The following is a 22386-nucleotide window of genomic DNA, read 5'->3' as shown; positions in this document are numbered from 1 at the left end:
AGAATGTATGGCATCAGACAGAGACATACAATATCCCACAAAGCCAAAAACAAACAAATCGAATACGCAAGTTAGACCTCATTCCTCCATACCTTTCAAATTGGAGACAGAGGAGGAACCTTGTTCAGAACTCTTTGAGATTCTAAATTATAACTGTCCTCCTACAGAAGGAATCACTGTTCCACTTCATACAATTATGAAAAATACTCCGATCGAAAACAGTTCAAGTTGCTCCAAAGAAAATTGCTACAAAGCGTAGAATACAAAATAACATTGGCTTTGAGAAAACTGTTACCTCATCATTCTCTAGCTATGGAATTTGCTTTAAAACACATTTGTAGTGCAAGATCTCATGCTTCTGCTCCGCATGGCAGAGAACGATAGGAAGCAGAGAGTAGGATTGAATGAGGTAGTTAGTGAGGTCCCTCAGGGGTCTGTGCTGGGGTCGCTGCTTTTTAACATATTTATAAATTACCTAGAATGGGGAGTAACTAGTGAGGTAATTAAATTCGCAGATGACACAAAGTTATTCAGGGTCGTCAAGTCGCAGGAGGAGTGTGAAAGATTACAGGAGGACCTCGCGAGACTGGGGGATTGGGCGTCCAAGTGGCAGATGAAGTTCAATGTTGACAAGTGCAAAGTGATGCATGTGGGTAAGAGGAACCTGAATTATAGCTGTGTCATGCAAGGTTCCGCATTAGAAGTCACAGACCTAGAAAGGGATCTGTTAGTCATTGTTGATAAGACGTTAAAAACTTCTGCTCAGTGTGCTGTGGCAGCTAAGAAAGCGCACAGAATGTTGAGTATTATTAGGAAAGGGATGGAAAACAAACACGAGGATGTTATAATGCCGTTGTATTGCTCCATGGTGCGACCGCACCTCAAATATTTTGTCCAATTCTGGTCGCCGCATATCAAAAAAGATATAAAAGAATTGGAGAAGGTGCAGAGAAGGGCGACGAAAATGATAAAAGAGATGGAACGACTTCCCTATGAGGAAAGGCTAAGACAGTTAGGGCTCTTCAGCTTGGAGAAAAGGTGACTGAGGGGTGATATGATAGAAGTCTACAAGATAATGAGCGGAGTAGAGCGGACAGATGTGAAGCATTTGTTTACACTTTCAAAAAATAATAGAACCAAGAGACACAAGATGAAGCTAGAATATGGTAGATTTAAAACAAATAGGAGAAAGTTTTTCTTTACTCAGCGTGTAGTTGGACTCTGGAATTCATTACCAGAGAATGTAGTGGCAGCAGCTGGCCTTATGGAGTTTAAGGGGGGTTTGGACAGATTCCTGAAGGAAAAGTCCATTGAACATTATTAAATATATATATTGTGGGGGTGGGGGTTGCCGGGTTCTTGAAGCCTGGATTGGCCGCTGTCGGAGACAGGATGTTGAACTTGATGGACCCTTGGTCTTTTCCCAGTATGGTGGTGCTTATGTGCTTAAGGTACCTCTTAGTGTAGTTTCTTGAATAGATGTTTCCAACGTAGTTGTCAGCACTACCTCTAGTACCTCCTCATTGATTCCCCCAGAAATATTTTAACTATAGAAGAAATATAATATGCCTTTGAAATTTGTGGGAGGGCTGAAGAGTCCAGAGATAAAATTTCCAACATATACTTTTTCAACATCTCTTTTGGGGAAATATTATTATAGAGAAATTTTAAAATACACAAATTATTAGCCTTTAACTAATTTTTCACTTTTTATAATCAGTTTTCCAACAAATTATTCCCTTTCACCAAAGAGGTATTAGCTTCTTCTAAAGCTTTAACTCTCCCTGCCTGGGCATTTAATTCCCCCGAGATGAAATGTAAGTCTGTCTCCAATGAAGCCACTTTAGCTGCTGCTGCTGCTTCTTCTCTAGTAAACGTACAGAGTTCTGATAAACAGATAATGTCCCTTTCAGCCTTGATATTAGCTTCCAAATCTCCATGTTGGAAACCACATGAGGAGGAATAGCCAATGCAGGATCACTCCCCAAACATTCACCAAAAGTGACTGGTTTCAAATTACTCTTGATAACAATCTGTCCCTTGAAAACAAAATTTCAGCAGTCACATCAAAGAGTTTTAAAACCCTATGGCAGAGTTTCCCAAACTTTTTTGGTTCATAGCACCCTTAGTGTCCGATCAATTTTTCATGGTTCCCCCCCCCCCCCCAGGCCAAATAGGTCTCCACCCCCCACAGTTCTGTACTGCCCCCCCCCACATACACACACATTTTTCCACTGCTCACCTTCACCTGTAGCAGCCTTGGGGGGGCCTCCTCTGCCCCCCCCCCCCGTGTCTCCATGTCCCCCTTTTCTTGTCCCAGTGTTCCTCCCTGCCATGCATCTTTTCTTTGTCCTTGTTTCTCCTCTTATTCAGCTTCTCCTTTCTTTTTTCCTTTCATCGAGTACTCTCTTGCCCTGCCCACCCTACCCCACTTGATTGCCACATCTCTTCCAGGCCTGCCCACCCCCTGAACAATCTGACTTCTCTCCCCTTCAGCCTTCCTCTTCCAATCAGGTCTCTCTTCCCCACTCGCAGTGAACCCTGCATCTCTCCCCTCTCAACAGTTCTCCGTAGCCCCATTTCCCTGTACCTCTCCAGCAGCGACGATGATTAAGAAAGTTTTCTGTCAGCATTGGGGCCTCTTCTCAGGCGCGGCCCACCTACGCAGATAACATGAAGTTACATCAAAGTAGGCGGGACGCTCCAGAGAAGAGGGCAGCTCCAACATTGGTGGAAAACTGTCTCAATCGCCGCTACCAGAGAGTACATAAGTAATGCCATACTGGGAAAAGACCAAGGGTCCATCGAGCCCAGCATCTTGTCCACGACAGCAGCCAATCCAGGCCAAGGGCACCTGGCAAGCTTCCCAAACGTACAAACATTCTATCCATGTTATTCCTGGGATTTTGGATTTTTCCAGGTCCGTTTAGTAGCGGTTTATGGACTTGTCCTTTAGGAAACCGTCCAACCCAGGTACAGGGGCCTGGGGCTACAGAGGAGAGCCAGCAGAAGGGAGAAGGAGAGATGCAGGACTCACGGGGCATGGGGAAGGGAAGAGAAAAAGAGACATAATGAGGGAGCAGTAGTGGTTCGGGTTGCAGTGGGAGGGAGTTCAGGATTTGCCGCGGCACCCCTGCAAGTTCGCTGTGGTGCACCAGGGTGCCGCAGTGCACAGTTTGGGAACCACTGCCCTATGGAAACTGAAATGGATTGGAGACTACTTTCCCAGACAATCATTCCGACTAACACTACAATCGATGATACAGTTCCAACTAGATTACTGCAATGCAGCATATGTAGGATGCAAAGAAAACACGCTAAAATTGCTGCAGACCATGCAAAACACAGCAGCAAGACTGTTATTCAAAAATTCGAAATATGAAATAGCAACCCCACTATTTTGCAATGTTACATTGGCTCCCAATTAAGGCCAGATTATTTTTTAAAGCTAGCACACTTATTTTCAAAATATTGTTTGGTATGGCTCTGGACTACATGTTTGACTTGATTGACCAGTTACCTAGAAACATAAGCCCAGGAACCAGAGGTTACCTACTACTCCACTTACCCAACTATAGAAACAAAACTTACAAAACCATCTATAGGGCTGGTTTCAGTTATCTGGGTTCAAAATGTTGGAATTCGATCCCCAAAGCCACAAGAAGCATCGCAAACTATCTTCAGTTTAGAAAAGAACTGAAAACCTGTCTTTTAAAGAAATGTTATGGTTAACCTTACATGCTACAAATGTCTCATACTACTTGCAAATATAAAACACTGTAACTTCTAGCAACTGTTACACTGTAAATATAAAACAGTACTATAACTTCTCCTAACAGTTCATTGTAAGCCACATTGAACCGAAACTTGTTTTTGGATAATTGTAGGATAAAAGAAGGAATAAATAAATAACGATAGGGTGACATTACAAAATTAGGAAGAGGAGCTTGCCAGCTTGTAAACTACTGCTGTCTAGCTCTGCTTGTTAAACTCTTGAAACTCTTTTAAAATAACATTAAACAAGACAGTTAAACTCTAGAATGGCATACTTGGGAAGGAAATGATTCTAAAAATATAAAGCCAACCACAGGTTTTAGCGGCCCTTGAAATCAATAGTTCAGCCTCTTCTGTCTGGAGCCAAAATATCACTCTGTACTTAACACAGTCAAATCCTAGTGTGGTAATGAAAAGTAGGACTGCTAATAGGCCTTTTTGTCCACTGACTCCGCCTACTGCCTGAAGGCTTTCCTAGCAGCTGGGCTCATAAATGGTCCCCAATAACTGCTCCCATGTGAGCTATTAGACTCCCATGGCTGACCCATCTCCCTGCACGTGCCTCAGTCCATGCTACAATGCTGCCTTTAACTCTTCTGCAGAATGAGCACTGTAGAACCCCTCCAGCTGCAGCTCCTTATGCAGTTCTACTTTTGCAGCTGCTTAAACATGGCCTTGAGCATTGATACCAAGTATAAACCTTAACATTGCAACCTACTGAATGGCTTTTATTCGGATAAGAAGTCTCTCTGTGTACTCTCTTAATTTGATGATGTTTGTTTCAGTGAGCTTTTCTGTATTGTTAGTTTGTATATATGACGCCTGTGTAAAAACAAGAGGATCACGGTAATAAAATGATCTGACAAGCTGACACCTTTGACATGGTCTAGAAATTTAAAAACTGTGTAGAAATAACTTGAGACATCTTTTTGATTCAGCTTCAGCATTCATGGTAATTTTCTTGCTCTGTTTTGCCTGTTTCCAGACAGAGTTGATAGATCTGTCTACTGTAGATGTGATCCTCATATCTAACTACCACTGTATGATGGCCCTGCCTTACATCACAGAGCATACTGGATTCACGGGAACAGTTTATGCTACTGAACCAACCGTACAAATAGGCAGGTAAAAAAAACAAAACGCTTTTTTTCCCCTTGTCTTTTGATGTGAGTAGCTTAGAATTGTTCTTTCTGAAGCTGTTGTAAGCAGACAGTAGAAGAGTCGGCCTGATGTTGGTCACTGCTTGATAGTGTCTGCATTAAAATGTGTATATCCTGAATACCATTTTCCATTGCCACTGCCTGCAAACCGACTGTTGGAAACATAAGTATCTATTATGAACTGGATTTCACAGAGCATACCTATATAGTCGCTACGGGGTGACTGATGATTTGAGCCAGGCCTTAAATTATCATCTTTTTAGATTTCAGGAGGTAGTAGTAGATGATAAGCTCTTATCCTTGATTTAACATTACTGTAATAACATTTTTTTATTTTGTTTTTATTATTAATTTTTGAAATATAACAAATAACAAAGTCAGCACTAATAGTTACAAGTGTAAAACCATCTTATACCAATACAACAGGTAAACCCGAAAACCCCTTCCTGTAGCCCAACCCTCATGGGGTGGTAGATGCACCAAAAAGGCCTACCCCCCCCCCCCCCCCCCCCCCATAACACAACAGGCCTGTAAGGGAAAAGAGTGCAGAATTGACCAAGATAACATTTTAACATTTTTCTACTTAAAATCTTGGACATATTTAGCTATTCTAATTTATTCCATTATCAAAAAAACTCTAAAGATGCTTTCTTTCATGGCTAATTTTATGTGTGTTGTTTAAGTATTGTTCCATGCTGTAATTTTCTGTTACCCTAGAAAACATGTATATAGTCGACAAAGAGGTATCTTTCCTGAGGTTCACTGAACTGTATGACTGGTTCCTGAAAGTTATGAAGCACCACTCTGACAAGAAAGATGCCTTCTGCTGACTGTTTATAGCCCACATAAAAGAAGAACCACAGTTTTGGATTATATAGATGTGATTGGAATGTCCTGTGCATGACATTTCTTTACAAGATAAAGATATATTTGAAGTGCTGTCAGATGCTTCAGTGTGACTGGCTGATGTACTGTGTGATTTATCATTTTTAACATCAGTCACTCTTCATTTTACAGGCTTCTCATGGAAGAGCTGGTGAATTTTATTGAACGGGTACCTAAGGCTCAGTCTGCCTCCTTGTGGAAAAACAAAGAAGTGCAGAGGTGATCAAGTATTTAGCTGCAAAAGAACTCGACTTATATTTAAAGCAGGATCCCCAATGTACATTTTAGTCATAAACATTCAGAATCAGACTGCAATGCAGCACTCATGCAGAGGGGAGATGAAACTGTTGTTATATTATTGACATTAATTCTACTAACAGTAGTATTACCTAATAAAATTTAGATAACGCAAAGAGGCAGTGTGCTTTGCCCAGTATCAGTGTGTCTGTTGTAGATGTTAAATTAGAAACTGCACCTCATTCCTATGCTGTGTCATCAGTGTCACTCTCCAGTGCTGCTTGGCTAACAACACAGTTAAATAGCAATTTTAAGGACAGCAGTAAAGTGTAGAAACCTGCCTTGGTAATCTCAGCTGCTACTTGTGACTGGAAAGGAATTTTCTAAGGTTTTCTGGTTTTTGTTTTGCTTTTTTTTACTACTTCTATTGCTTGTACTAGATCTCATTAATATCTGTTGTAATCTCTCTTCCGTGTTAAGTAGTGTGTTATGGCATCCTTCCACCTTGGAGTATTCACTTCTGGTGCCCAGACTTCTCCTTCCTCCCTTTTATTGCACCTTGAGCTAGCTAGTTTTGTTAAATTATATTTCATTCTTTCTGAGACGTGGTCAGACTTTTTAAAAAAATGATTCTCACCCTATGAAATAAATCTTCCTCTCCAAAACTTCTTACTTTTCAGTTAAAACTAATATTACATAAGAGTAATAGTCTTTATTTTAAATAAATGCATGTAAAGAACAAGCTGCTGCAGTGTGTGCTAATCGCATATGGTTACTGTGGCTAAAAGCTTGAAGAATTTGGGGTCCTGGTCAGATTTTTGAGAGCTGGTAGAATGCAGGATACGGTTAAAGCAAGAGTAAGAGTGGAACTAAAACTAAATATAGCCTAACGTGCCATTTTGAAAATGGCTTAACGTTGAGAATCAGTAATTCTCAAATTTCAAGAGGCTGAAGCCAGTGTTTGCTGTCTCCAACAGACATTAGAAATCTTTGCAAACTAGTAATTTGCCTTTGGATAGTGTATACTGAAAGCAGGGTCATTGAGCTGAATGTAGATAGGCTGCTGTCTTGGCCAGTGTCTGGCTCAATGTTTTCATCAATTCCTTAAATTATGGGAGAGATGTTTACCAGGCCAGCTTAGAAAGCAATAAATATTACTTTTCTCAACCAACTAATCAAGGAAGCTTAAACAATTTTCATAAATCAATGGAAACTGGTCAGTATTAGCTTCTAATTTTAACACAAGTTAAATATACCTGGGAATAAATTTTCTTTCTGGCAGCTGTACTTCCACTAGCTGCAATATATCTTACTACTTTAGATTTATGTTGAAGACATTTAAGTATCACTCTTCTAGATAGTGACACTATTGTTCATTCTTTTATGAAAAGATTGGCCAACTTTTTTATGTATTCCTATTCAAGACCAATTTCTTTATTCATTTTCATCCAGCTTTCAGTAGAGATCTTTCATATCTGGCATCCAGTAGTTTTCCTGTTTAATTTTCCATATCTTCTCCATCTCAAGACAGGTAATAGAGAATGATCAGGCTTCAACAAGGGGGAGGTGAATGGGAGCAGAACCAGTAGAGGACAGATTCAGTAGGTGTATTCTCACCCTGTTTACCTCCTTCCCCCACCAAACTTCAAGACCACATCTCGCCCATCATTCAGTACTAACATTGCCAAATATACTTTCTTCTCCTCTTTAGGGTTTGCTAGGACTGATCTATAAAGTTGTTTGGTACAAGCGTAATGTCAAACATCTTTACTACAAGTAAATGTGGCTTAATTTGCTCATGACTTTAAAAAAATTCTGTGTCTGTCAAGAATTCTTCAGAACAGGCTGCTCTCTACTAAATATGAAAATGAATATAGTATGACACTAGGTAATTTTCTGTGTGGTGCAAGAATTAATCATATGGAGATGAACTCCTGAGAGATTGGCCTGCCTTTTCAGCCTTTATGTATAGAAACATAGAAACACGACGGCAGATAAAGGCCATATGGCCCATCCAGTCTGCCCATCCACTGTAAGCCCTAACTCTTTCTTTTCCTAAGTGATCCCACATGCTTATCCTATGCCTTTTACAATTCTGACACATTCCTCAATTCCACAACCTCCACCAGGAGGCCGTTCCATGCCTCTACCACCCTTTCTGTGAAATAATACTTTCTTAGATTACTCCTAAGCCTATTCCCTCTTAACTTCATCGTATGCCCCCTCGTTTCAGAACTCTCCTTCAGCTGAAAAAGGCTCACTTCCTGTACATAAATGCCCCTGAGATATTTAAACGTCTCTATCATGTCTCCTCTCTCCCTCCTGTCTTCCAGCGTATACATGTTGAGGTTCATAACCCTGTCCCTATATTTTTTGTGTTCAAGACCACTTACTAATTTTGTAGCCACTCTCTGGACTGACTCCATCCTGTTTTTATATCTTTTTGTAGGTGCGGTCTCCAGAACTGCACACGGTAGTCTAAATGGGGCCTCACCAGAGACTTGTACAATGGCACTATCATTTCCTTTTTCCCGCTGGTCATCCCTCTTTTTATGCACCCAAGCATCCTTCTGGCTTTGACCATTGCTTTTTCTACCTGTGGAAGCTTTAAGGTCATCGGACACAATCACCTCCAAGTCCTGCTCTTCCTTTGTACACTGAAGCACTTCACACCCTATTCTGTACTGTTCCCTTGGATTCTTGTGACCCAAATGCACGACCCTGCATTTTTTGGGATTAAATCTTAGTTGCCAAATATTGGTCCATTCCTCCAGTTTTGTTAGAGATATTTGGCAACTAAGATTTAATATGTGCAGCTTCCCAAACTTTGTTGAGATGTGACCCTATTTTAGCGCTTGGAAATTAACGTGGCCTGAGTTGATAACCAAAGTAAATTATTACCGAGACAAAATAATCAGCACATTCATTGTGTTTCTAAAATAATAATATGATGTATCCACCATGCCAAAGATGTAGGATCTTACATGTTGCAACACACTTTCTTAAGCAACTTCTGCAGCAGTCTGTGGACCATCTGACCAGCCTGCCTCTTGTTAAGTGTGAGCTCTAGGTAGATAGGCTGAAAGAGTGTGTCTACAAATGTATAGTTTGGATCTCTGTGTTACTCCTGGGAGAATTCCGAGTAACTGCATAGCACAGAATTTGTTCGGAATTCCCCACTCTTGCAAAATTCACAGAATTCTGTACTTGCTGTGCAGAATTCTGTAAAGCTTACCAGCATCATCTGCTCTCTTCCCCTCCCCTCCCAACTCGTGCGGCAAGAGAAGGAAAGGAACTACTGTACATCAGGTCACTTCTTCCTCCTCTGCCAGCTTAGACTTGACTGTTTATGTGAACCACACAGTTAACATACAAGGTCAGGTTGAAGCCAGCAGAAGAGGAGGAGGTGACCTGATGTGCAGTAGTTCACTTCCTCCTCCTCCTCCTGCAGGGAGGGAGGGAGGGAGAGAGAGAACAGCTGATACCAGATTAGTGTGCCATGGGGGGAGGGGCAGGCAGACCAAGGTGAGTGTGCCATGGGGAAGGGGATAGCAGAGAAAACTGAGACTGTACCACTGGTTTGGGAGGAAATCAAGCTTGAAGATATTCCATGAGGAGGGTAAGAGCGAAAATGATAGCTGGAGGGAGGAGGAGAAAGAATGAGAAGTGGGGGTGAGTGCTTAGGGGAAGGAGAATGTGAGGTGGGGGTATTACATATGGGAAAAGACTTTGGGGGCAGAATTAGGAGTCTTGCTGGGAGACAGAGGGAGAGAGAACTGCAGTTGGAGTGGGAGATGGAATTGGGGAAACTGAAACCTGAGGAGGGAAAATACAGGAAGAAATGTAAAGCCTTATGATGGGGAAATTCTGTACAAAAACACTACAAGTAATGCAGAATTTTGAATTCCTACTTACGTGTCAGTGTCAGAGGAGACTTGTTCCAAAGAGGAGTGCTTCTTCCACCTCCTCATAGAGCCATCTCTGCAAAGACAGGAAGCAGGTTGCTTCTTGAAGGTCTGTCCTCTATGACTTGCAAGCCAGCTGGCAATAGTGTTTAGACAGGCTTTTAAATTAGTGAGATCTATCCACTTGCACTTCTTCTAGCAGGAACTGTACATGGAACTCAAAATGTATGTTATAAAGTGAAGTTCTAGTATTTCACTGTATCACCACTACAGAACAGTCACAGGGTAAAAGAAGTAGTCCAAAAGTGTTGAACACAATGGAGACGGGGCTCTGCTTTCAATCCAGTTTACAGTGGAATTGTGTGTAGATTGGATGATTCAGAAGTTGCTTGTCTTGGCTGGATAAAGCAACCCCATTGAAGCAACCAAAAACATGAAAGGATGTAACTGATACTCTTAAACAGAGTTAACGACAATCTTAAGAACATAGGAAAGGTGTTGACCGGATATATTCCTCAAAACCAGAAGCATAGCAGAACTTTCTTATTTCAATGTCTACAGGCTATTGCCCGCTCCCTTGAAAGATGCAGTGGAGGTGTCAACATGGAGAAAGTGCTACAACATGCAAGAGGTGAACTCTGCCCTTAGTAAGATCCAACTGGTGGGATATTCTCAGAAAATTGTGAGTAGCAGTGTCTCCAGCACAAAATGTTTTTCTTAAGTTATTATTTTTGGTTGAAGCACAAGTTTTTGAGTAAAGTTTACTACTGTGAATGCATTTTGCAAATTCTTATTGCTATCATTTAATTTTTTAAAATCTCCTTTTAAAGTATTGATACACTGCTAAAAGTCACTTTGACAACAAATTGGTCTTGGAGAAAACTGACATTTTTGCAGCTTTAGATATCTTTTACTAAACCATGAAAAGCTCCTCTAAAGGGAAAGGGAAATGGGACTTGATATACCACCTTTCTGAGGTTTTTGCAACTAATTTCAAAGCGGTTTACATATATTCAGGTACTTATTTTGTACCAGGGGAAATGGAGGGTTAAGTGACTTGCCCAGAGTCACAAGGAGCTACAGTGGGAATCAAACTCAGTTCCCCAGGATCAAAGTCCACTGCACTAACCACTAGGCTACTCCTCCACTCTATAATGTTTATATAGGTACAGTGAAAATATTCATATAAAAAATGTTTTCAGGTTAGGTAGATGTGGATTCTGTGATTTCCAGATTATGACTTCTCAGATTGGAATCATTTTGTAATTTCAGCTACTGTTCAGTGAAAATGCAGTGTTTTGGGCTTTATTCTTCCTGAACAATGGGTTTTCATCAGAAGCAGAGAGAGAGCAAAGCCCAGTCTGAGTAACTCTTTACCACTGGGAGGATTTTGAAGTCATTCAGATCTAGGAAAGAGACTTTATAGGACCTGGTATTGGGGAATTACAGAGCTTTTTCATCTTCAACACATGATGTTTGGCTCTAGTAGAGATTGATAAAAGTAATTAAAAACACGTGAAAACATAGTAGTCAGGGATAGCCTTAGGCTAGAATAACTGGGTCCTGTGTGTGATGGAGGGTATGAGTCAGGAAAGATTATACCAAATAAGACTCTTAGTGCACCTTAGTAAACAGGGCCCTAACATTTTTAGCATGTGCTAAAAATTAGCACGCACTAACCGTGTAGACGGCCATAGGAATATTATAGGCATCTACATGTTTAGCGCGTGCTAAAAGAGCAAACCTGCCTCTAGCATGGCTTAGTAAACAGGGCCCTTATTGTATTTAATGAAATATTAACTATTTGTTTGTTAAACTCTCTCAAATATTCAATTTTTGCTGGAAGGACTACATTAATTTTGGCATTCGGCATCACTTTTATGTTCTATTTTGACATCTGGTAATGCTTTCTTCATGTTAGAATTACATTTATCAACTGCAAGTTGGCAAGATTGTCTTTTTTTTTTTCTAGCTTGTTTTATAAGACAGCCTGAAGGCAAGCTGACCATGAACAGTAGGGAAAGGTACAAATACTAGAAGTGTGCCTTGGGAGTGGAGAATGACACAAGGACGGGGACCCGTGGTAAACTGCGGTAAAAAACAATTTTTTTTGCCAAGGTTTACGGAGGGTGCAGGAGCAAAACTTTTTACTGCCCTGTGGGAGCGGTAAAACCTTAGCTCCTGCAGTAAAAAATAAAAACTGCAATTTCCGGGGGTCCGGCGTCTCCTCTCTCCCTCCTTCTTTTCTTCTTCCCTCCCGTAACTTCCTCCCTGTCAGAACGCTAAGGAGATTCCCCATAGGCCTGTTCCTGGGCCTTCCCTCCTCTGCTAACTCCCACCTTCTGATGCAAGTTCCTGTTTTCGTGAAACAGGAAGTTACAGCAGAAGGCGGGACCTGGAGGAGGGAAAGCCCCAGAGGAAGCCTATGGGGATTCTCCTTAGCGTCGCGACGGGGAGGAAGGTAAGGGAGATAAAAACAAAGGAAGAAGCAGGCACAGAATATAGGCTTTTTTTTTTCTCTTTCCAGAAGTCAAGAGTATTCTGTTTGCAATGAAATGTGCCTTAGAAGAATGGAAGCAGAGTGTGTGTGAGCCTAACAGGCTTAGCTGTGAGGGAGAACCATTGTGAGATTCTTTTTGACTACCATTTAGGCCATGATATGTGGGTAATAGCACCCTCTGTAGAAAGGTAAATAATGTTGGTTGTAAAACATGAAAATGTAATATGAACAGTTCGAGATCATTAATAACAGTACTGAAGTTTTCCTCCCCTGTTCAGTATCCTCCTTCCCTCTTCTCCTGCCGTGAAGAACTTCTTTAATGCATCATTCAACAATATTTCTGACCCATTCTTTTAGCCAGTTAGACTTCTGAGTCAGAAGTCTCTCTGGCTAAAAGAATGGGTCAGAAATATTGTCTCTCTGGCTAAAAGAATGGGTCAGAAATATTGCAAAGTGGTACAGAATATTGTTTCTTCTTATACTTTAATAAAATGATTTAAATATAAAATCCTAACTGTTTGATGCTTCTGCGGATAGGATCAGACAGAGCTCACGGGGACATGGACGAGGACAGAGCTCACGGGGATAGGACAGGGATGGGGACAAACTTTGTCCCTGCGTCATTCTCTACTTGGGAACAAAAAGTGCAAAAAAGTAGAAAAGCACTGGAATAGTTTATAAGCCATCAAAAATGTACTCTTGGCAAGTTTGTGCAATGTGCATCTTGGTGGCACAGTGAGAAAAAAAAAACTTAACTGATCATAGAGTAGAGGCATATGCATTTTGTGTTAAACTTTAGAAGCTGCTTTATGGAAGGCATTAAACAAACTTACCAGCGAATAGATGGCAACACCAGTAATTAAGAAGCAAAGCCAGTGCCGGGCAGAATTCTACAGTCTGTGCCCTGATCATGGCTGGATAGATTTGGTTGGGCTGGAGTGAGACTTTGATGACAACTTCAGTAGTTGGAGAACAAGGCCAGTGCCAAGCAGACTTCTACAGTCTGTGCCCTGAAAATGGCAAAGACAAATCAAGATCAAGTATGTATATGTATTATCACATCATACCTTTTGCGATGAATTTATCTTGTTGGGCATACTGGATGGACCATACAGGTCTTTATCTGTCGTCATCTACTATGTTATTCATAGAAAATTAACAACATTTCAAGATGTGGTGTTAACTTTTCCTCCAGTAGCACCAGCATGCTTATACTTGCGCCAGTGCTTCCAGGGATTCCCTCAAAGGGACTAGTGAATGTTTTATATGTAACTTCCCCACCCCTAAAAATTGTGAGCACCCTGCCCTGGACCCACCCTTTATTCCTTTTTGAAATTGAAGGATCTTCCTCTACACCTTCTTCCAATCTCTGATCCCTTTTGAAATTGAAGAATCCCCCTCATAACATCTGTTTCCCCATGAATCCTACTGGCACCTACTGGGGAATCCCTGGCAGGTAATAGGAGCGGGAGCGATCCCCAGTTGTTACTGCCTTGGTGGCTTCCTCTTCAAAATTGGTGCCAGCAGTCCCCTAGTATTAGTCTCATGGTACTAACACCAGGGGTCTGCCAGTAGTTCCAGGGAGATGGAGAGTGGATGGGGTGGGGGGATTTTTCAGTTTCAAAATGAATGGAGGCGGGGGGCCTGTGTCCCTTTAAAGATAGCGGGCCTAAGGTGGTCTCTTATATTTGCATTTCTATGACCATGAATGTGCGGTATTCTAGATGTAATAATTCAAAAAGGATTTCCATTACGTAGCTTCCCACTATTCCAGAACCTGTGGGATAGTTGTTTCTATCAACCAGCAAGTGGAGATAGAGAACTGAGACATATCTCTCATGGCATTCAGGCCAGCACAACAACCATAAAAAAAAAATTAAAAAGGAGAAAGTTTTCTGGAGAACGTGGGACAGAGTATCAGTCCTGAGCCTTTCTCATCTGTGGTAAAACTTGTGGAGACTGTCAGCTTTGGAGGAGCAGCCGGCAGTGGTAAGTCTGACTAATGTTTGACTCAGAACTGCTTGGAGGGCTGCAAGTTCTACTTGATGCAATTGAGGGATCCTGACTCACCGCTTGAGACACATTGTGCTGCGCTTGTGGCAGTCAGGGTGAATGGCAACTTTCGCGGAGGCAGTGAAGCAGTGTTCTCGCTGCAGGACCCACTGACTGGCGTTGAGATGTTACAGTGCGTGCAAGCCAGGAATACCTCGGGATGTGAAGGAAACCTTCGGCGGCGGCACATCTTCAAGTTTGGAGCAGCATCCGAATATGTCAGGGTCTTCGGGCTCTCCAGCAGGGTCGATGTGCAGTTTGATTCCAAAGAGCGCGGGAATGGATGCCATTTTGTTGGGGCCGACTAGCAGTGAGGAGCAGTCTCTTTCTGATCATGCATGGAGCACAACCGCCATTTTATAGCCTCAGGGCCTGACAGAGCATTCAGCTGCATCAGGATCTTTGTTTTCTCCAGAGTTTATATTGCTCTTACTCTAGGCCTCTTTACTGAAGCAGGGACAGTCAGTGTTGCTGCAGGGTGCTTCAATTTCTTGCCCTGCTTGCCCCTCTGTCTCCTAAGAATCTCGTTTAGACCTCCAGGAGTGGGCAGATGAGGCTATCTCTGCTTCTCCATCCTTATCTGATGTGGCCTTGGCCTATTGGGGAAAATCTCAATATTTAAGAGGTCTGCGCAGAGAGACCCAATTAGTAAGCAATCCAAATAATCTCTGTATTTTATACTGTATATCAGACTTCTTAAAATATATGTTGTTGTATGCGACTAGCAACAAATCTAAAAAGTCTATTAGGAATAGTTTTAAAGGACCCTTCAATGTGCATCCACAGGTGCCTCGTTTTACTGAAGGTGAAACTGAGCCTGACTGGCTTAATTGCTTCCACATGACTTTAAATCACACATCCTTGGAGTTCCATATAGTGGTATTTTAAATTCCCAAAACAATGATATTATAGTGAGTGCATAAAATGCTATAAAATCAAAACAGATTTTGTAGCCCAAAATGTAATAACATGCAAAAATTCACTCATTCAAACTATAATCAAAAGACTCTTATCTTATTTAGTGCTGGAAAACAGAATCAACTGGGGCTGCAGTTGAATTTGTTTGCCAGCACTAAGGCAGATCCCTCTGTCACCTGCATGACTTTGTGAAAAGCAGCGTGATAACATAGACCCTTTGACCCCTCTACATACTTCTCCCCAATTTCTTTGTTCCCCTCCCTTCTCAAAACAGCACCTCATATTTGACCTACTCCACCCCCATCTGCAGATACAGCCCCATATTCAATCACAACCTGTCTCTATAAAATTGTCTTCAATCAGTAAGACCAAAACCTGCAGTAAAGTTGGAGCCTCTTACTCAGTTGGAATCTTGATCCACTGTCTGAACTGAAGACATCTCTGGCTCTCTTCTATGATAATTTTTCTCTGATGCATTCACAGCATGCCATCTGAACTTAGCTGATCGTTATGCTGCTGCTTTCTGAGTCTGCTCTGGGTGATTGGTAACAAGCCCCTCCTGATGAAGCAATTGCCAGGTCTCCTGAAGTGTAGTTACCCTCTTATTATTGCCCCCAATTGAAAGGAACAAACCAAAGGGAAATTGCCAGTTGTGTATATTCTTCTGGTGTAGGATGACCAGTATCTCTTTAAACTCCCTGCAACTCTGTAGAATGATAGCTGATAAGTCCTGAAATATTCCCAATTCTTCCATGTTTCTCTCCCCTTTTCCTTTGCTTTCTGCAAGAGTTTCTCCTAGCTTTGCAACCAGGTAGGCAGGCAACTATATCTTTGAGGACATCTCTCTTCTTTGGGCCTATGGACCTGTGAGCTCTGTCCATTTTAATTGGGTTAAGATCTCCACTTAGAAACATAGAAACATGATGGCAGATAAAGGCCAAATGGGCCATCCAGTCTGCCCATCCTCCGTAACCACTAACATTTTCTTTTCCTAAAGGATCCCACATACTTGTCCCATGCTTTCTTAAATTCTGACACAGTCCTCTCTCCACAACTTCCACCGGGAGGCCATTCCACTCTTCCATCACCCTTTCTGTGAATGAATACTTTCTTGGATTCCTCCTAAGCCTATTTCCTCTTAACTTCATCATATACCCCCTCGTTCCAGAGTTTTCCTTCATTTGAAAAGGCTCACTTCTTGTATATTAATGCCCCTGAGATATTTAAATGTCTCTATCATATCTCCTCTCTTCCAGCGTATACATGTAGAGGTTCATAAGCCTGTTCCTATATGTTTTATGTCAATAATGCAGGCAGTTAGAAAACCACCCTCTATAGATGGGTTTGTGTTTGTACCATGCCACTTGATCTGCTCTCTGAGCCATCCTTTACAAAATTCAGAGAAGGGCTCAAATCTTTCCTCTTCAAGAAGGCTTTTGACAAGTGAGTGGAAGGAAGTCGTGGGGGATGCAGTCAGAGTCTGGCAGTATTGTTCTTGTTATATGTTACATGTTTTACTAATTGTCCTGGTATTTTGCTGATTGTTTTTTTCTATACTGTTTGAATTATTTTCATTTTTATGAATTTTATTATAAAACGCTTTGCTATTTGCCAGTGAAAGGCAGTAGATAAAGTACAATAAGCCATAAACTATACTCTTTCTTTCCTGTCTTTGCATGATAGTTTATAGTAATTTCATTGTGTGTTATTTTTACTTCCCTATTTGCATGTTTTTACTTAAGCTTTAAAAGCATAATATATCATTAGAATAGATTTAAAAATTACTTCTTATAAATTTAATTGTACATCTCTTTTGAATACTTTACAATGCTTTTGAAAAAATATCCTTTTTTAAGTTAGGGGACACATTTCTCACCTATTCTGATAACAATATACTGAATTTTAAAATGTATTTATTATTTCTAAACCCAAATCTGATGTGACATGACAGCTGGGGGAGGGCATGGTTGGTAAGTAATACACAGAATATAAATGCTATAAGCAAATAAAGTAAGCATAGAGGACTCAGAAAGGAGAAATAATACCCAAGTTTCTCACATTTAGATTATTGGGGGGGGGGGGGGGGTTGGTATATTTTTCATTTATGTTTCATCTTGGATCGGCATGAAGAGGATAACTCTAACTCTGAAATATACGCTAACAGTTATGCCCTAATTGCACACGTAAGGGGCAGTCCTATAAAGAGTACCAAAAGTTAGGTACCAAAATGCAGCAGACTTGAGTAGGAATTCTGTAACAGCATCTGAGCGCCTAAAGTCCATTATAGAACACTAGTGTGGGCATATTTGGGCATGCCCACTTTAACCAGGTCTATAGCAGACATAATGCATTCACCTAAAAGCAGTACTTTAGCATGTAAATGAGACTGTTCTATAACATGTGCACATACAGTGGGGGAAATAAGTATTTGATCCCTTGCTGATTTTGTAAGTTTGCCCACTGACAAAGACATGAGCAGCCCATAATTGAAGGGTAGGTTATTGGTAACAGTGAGAGATAGCACATCACAAATTAAATCCGGAAAATCATATTGTGGAAAGTATATGAATTTATTTGCATTCTGCAGAGGGAAATAAGTATTTGATCCCCCACCAACCAGTAAGAGATCTGGCCCCTACAGACCAGGTAGATGCTCCAAATCAACTCGTTACCTGCATGACAGACAGCTGTCGGCAATGGTCACCTGTATGAAAGACACCTGTCCACAGACTCAGTGAATCAGTCAGACTCTAACCTCTACAAAATGGCCAAGAGCAAGGAACTGTCTAAGGATGTCAGGGACAAGATCATACACCTGCACAAGGCTGGAATGGGCTACAAAACCATCAGTAAGACGCTGGGCGAGAAGGAGACAACTGTTGGTGCCATAGTAAGAAAATGGAAGAAGTACAAAATGACTGTCAATCGACAAAGATCTGGGGCTCCACGCAAAATCTCACCTCGTGGGGTATCCTTGATCATGAGGAAGGTTAGAAATCAGCCTACAACTACAAGGGGGGAACTTGTCAATGATCTCAAGGCAGCTGGGACCACTGTCACCACGAAAACCATTGGTAACACATTACGACATAACGGATTGCAATCCTGCAGTGCCCGCAAGGTCCCCCTGCTCCGGAAGGCACATGTGACGGCCCGTCTGAAGTTTGCCAGTGAACACCTGGATGATGCCGAGAGTGATTGGGAGAAGGTGCTGTGGTCAGATGAGACAAAAATTGAGCTCTTTGGCATGAACTCAACTCGCCGTGTTTGGAGGAAGAGAAATGCTGCCTATGACCCAAAGAACACCGTCCCCACTGTCAAGCATGGAGGTGGAAATGTTATGTTTTGGGGGTGTTTCTCTGCTAAGGGCACAGGACTACTTCACCGCATCAATGGGAGAATGGATGGGGCCATGTACCGTACAATTCTGAGTGACAACCTCCTTCCCTCCGCCAGGGCCTTAAAAATGGGTCGTGGCTGGGTCTTCCAGCACGACAATGACCCAAAACATACAGCCAAGGCAACAAAGGAGTGGCTCAGGAAGAAGCACATTAGGGTCATGGAGTGGCCTAGCCAGTCACCAGACCTTAATCCCATTGAAAACTTATGGAGGGAGCTGAAGCTGCGAGTTGCCAAGCGACAGCCCAGAACTCTTAATGATTTAGAGATGATCTGCAAAGAGGAGTGGACCAAAATTCCTCCTGACATGTGTGCAAACCTCATCATCAACTACAGAAGACGTCTGACCGCTGTGCTTGCCAACAAGGGTTTTGCCACCAAGTATTAGGTCTTGTTTGCCAGAGGGATCAAATACTTATTTCCCTCTGCAGAATGCAAATAAATTCATATACTTTCCACAATGTGATTTTCCGGATTTAATTTGTGATGTGCTATCTCTCACTGTTACCAATAACCTACCCTTCAATTATGGGCTGCTCATGTCTTTGTCAGTGGGCAAACTTACAAAATCAGCAAGGGATCAAATACTTATTTCCCCCACTGTATGTGGGAGATGCCTATGCCCTGCCCTGCCCTGCTCTTATGAATGCCCCCTTGCATTTGCATACTTTGCAAGTAGTGTGCTAAGATTATAGAATACTAGCACTTACTACAAATTTGTAACATCCATGCATGTAAGTGCTAGTATTCTAGAGTCTGAGTGCAAATGGCATGTGCATTTATGCACTCGTTTTATAGAATGAGAGGGATAAAGCTTTAGAATAATGGCACGTGTGCACATAAGCTGTGTAAATACCAAGATTTCACCTAAGTGCTATTCTGCAAATACATGCATATCTTACATAGTATTTATTTAAAAGGTAGGCATGCACATAGGTGGAGAATGGGCGGGACTGAATACTGTAAGTTACACACATACCACGGGAAATTAGCCACACACACTTAAGCCAGCTGTAAGGTTGGCGTAAGTGCTCCCACCCAACTTATAGGCATGTATTTTCACTGTTATGCTAGCATTCAATAAAGGAAAGTAGGCGCCCTCATTCTTTTATAGAACATGTTCCTGAAGGTGACCTGAAATGTCTCGTCACCATTTACAACTTGGATAGTTTGTGCCATAAACTTGAATTTGAGGAAAAATGTTAAAATGCATACAGTAATTGAATAGGATGATATCATACAGACTTTTTACTTTTTCTGTGTCTGGTGTCTATGAAACCCATTTCATATTGATGTTGTGTTAGCCCTTTGTATGGAATCAAAACCTACAGAGGCTTTATATAGATTGGAAATTGGCAATTCCTTTCAGTGTTTAAGCTCGAGAGAGAATGATTTGAAAAAGGAAAGTATTTTTGGTTTATAAGAGAAGATATAGAGCATTATACATTTTAAATCCTTTCCTTATTTCTTTTTTTCCAGGAATTATTTGGTGCTGTGCAGATAACCCCTCTTAGTTCAGGCTATGCACTTGGCAGTTCAAACTGGATCATCCAATCGCATTATGAGAAAGTTTCCTACGTATCGGGGTCTTCCCTTTTAACTACGCATCCACAGGTAGAACTCTGCTATGATCAGAATGTGTCTACACACCAAAATTACTGTTTTGGCAGATTCTTACTAGTAAATTAGGAGACCTTGCACAAGCATTATTGTGAAAGATGTGTACTTCCATTATGTAGCTTCTCTCAATTCCAGAACCTGTGGGATAGTTGTGTCCATCAACCAGCAGGTGGAGATTGAGAACTGAGACATATCTCTTTTGACATCCAATCCAGATCCTCATTATTTTCTATCTCTAGCAGGTGGATGGACACACTTTTTAGCCTCTGGTTATGAGTGATTTGCTCCTGGTCCAGTCGGTCAACTGGTCTCCTGTTGAGCTTTGTGGGTAGCTTGAGTCTGCAGAGTCATATCTGGAGGTCTTCAGATCCCTGTCTGTGGTTCCCTGTGAATTAACTTCTTCCCTTCACCTCTCCCTTGTTTCCTGTGGAGCTCTCCTTTTCTAGCACTACAACCAAAGGGAGAAGGAAACGGTTTTCTGGAGAGCCTGGGAGAGAGTGTCAGTCCTGAGCCTTTCTCATCTGTGCTAAGACTTGTGGAGACTGTGAGCTTAGGAGGAGCAGCTGGCAGTGGTAAATATGACTAACGTTTGACTCGGCACCGCTTGGAGGGCTGCAAATCCAACTTGGGGTAGGGGAGGGATCCTGACTCACCACTTGGAACATGTTGTGGTGTGCTGGTGACAGTCATGGTGACTGAGTCAGTTAAGCAGTGTTCCCGCTGTGGGGACCCTCTGGCCAGTGTCTGGGCGTTGCAGTGCGTGCAAGCTGGGAATCCCACAGGATGCGGAGGAAATGGTCGGCAGCAGCACATATTCAGCTCAGCATCAGAATATGCCAGAGTCTTCAGGCTCTCCAGCAGGCCAGTGCACAGTTTGATGCAGGAGAGTGTGAGAATAGGTGCCATTTTGTTGGGGCCAACTGGCAGAGAAGAGCAGCCTCTGGCTGATCACGCATGGAGCACAGCCATCATTTTACAGCTTCAGAGCATTCAGCTGCATCGGGATCTTTGTTTTCTCTGGAGTTTATATTGCTCTTACACCAGACCTATTTACTGAAGCAGGGACAGTCAGAGTTGCTGCAGAGTGATTTAGTTTCTTGCTCTCGCCCCACTGCCACTCCAGCTCCTAAGAGCTCTCCTTTAGATCTCCAGGAGTGGGCAGAGCTCTCCTCCAGACCTCCAGGAGTGGGCAGAGCTCTCCTCCAGACCTCCAGGAGTGGGCAGAGCTCTCCTCCCTCCTCAAGAACTAGAAGGATACAAAAAGAAAAAATTAAAACATCAAATATACTCCTCTCCACCTTTGAGCAAAAGCGGTCTGCAAGTTGAATATTCCCCATTCCTTATTGACACAGTAAAAACAATTGGGATAGTTAGGTCACATAGCAAAAGAAAGTTGTAATAGTTAAATGCACACAAACCTCTATCATAAAAATTAAGCAATATTCTTGGTCGCTGTCATTTCCAGAAATGAAAGTGTGAAAGCACTCAACTCAAGTATCTTAACAGCTAATTCAGGAGAGTTTAGTCCAACATTAATACAGTTACCAGTTAAACTGTGACCCAGTTTTCATTGATCTCTAAGTATAGCATCCCCTGATCTTAAGATTAAAGTACAGGGAAGCAAAGCTGGCCTGTAATCACTCCTTGTGGGCCCCACTGGACAGCTTCTGTATGAAGGACTCCAAGTCCTTTGAATTTTCTAAAAATATCATTTTACATGATGTTGGAATCTCACTTTTGCCGAATATTGCATGGAGACCTTAAATCCCCTCTTATACAGTTCCAGGCAATAAAGCACCATTACTTTGTGCTTCAATGCCACCACTGTCAAGAAATATTGGAAGAGTAAGAGCTTTGAATTCTCAAAATGGATTGGTTGGGTGACTTGATATTTTTGTAAAATACTCTCCTTGTTCGCATAATTCTACATTCGAAA

The 22386-nt window shown here is 41.8% G+C and overlaps 1 protein-coding gene across 1 annotated transcript in view; it reads left to right on the top strand.

Moving 5' to 3' along the window:
* The window catches only part of INTS9 (integrator complex subunit 9), a 221256-nt gene that overhangs the window by 109697 nt on the left and 89173 nt on the right, over positions 1 to 22386 (top strand). The window contains exons 5-8 of the mRNA XM_030198704.1: positions 4760 to 4899; positions 5952 to 6038; positions 10523 to 10643; positions 20310 to 20444. Coding sequence (XP_030054564.1) covers positions 4760 to 4899; positions 5952 to 6038; positions 10523 to 10643; positions 20310 to 20444 — 483 coding nt within the window. The remainder of the gene's footprint in view (positions 1 to 4759; positions 4900 to 5951; positions 6039 to 10522; positions 10644 to 20309; positions 20445 to 22386) is intronic.

Source organism: Microcaecilia unicolor, chromosome 3 (genome assembly GCF_901765095.1).
Source record: "Microcaecilia unicolor chromosome 3, aMicUni1.1, whole genome shotgun sequence".
NCBI classification, from domain to species: Eukaryota; Metazoa; Chordata; class Amphibia; order Gymnophiona; family Siphonopidae; genus Microcaecilia; species Microcaecilia unicolor.
This window is presented reverse-complemented; position numbering and strand designations above follow the sequence as displayed.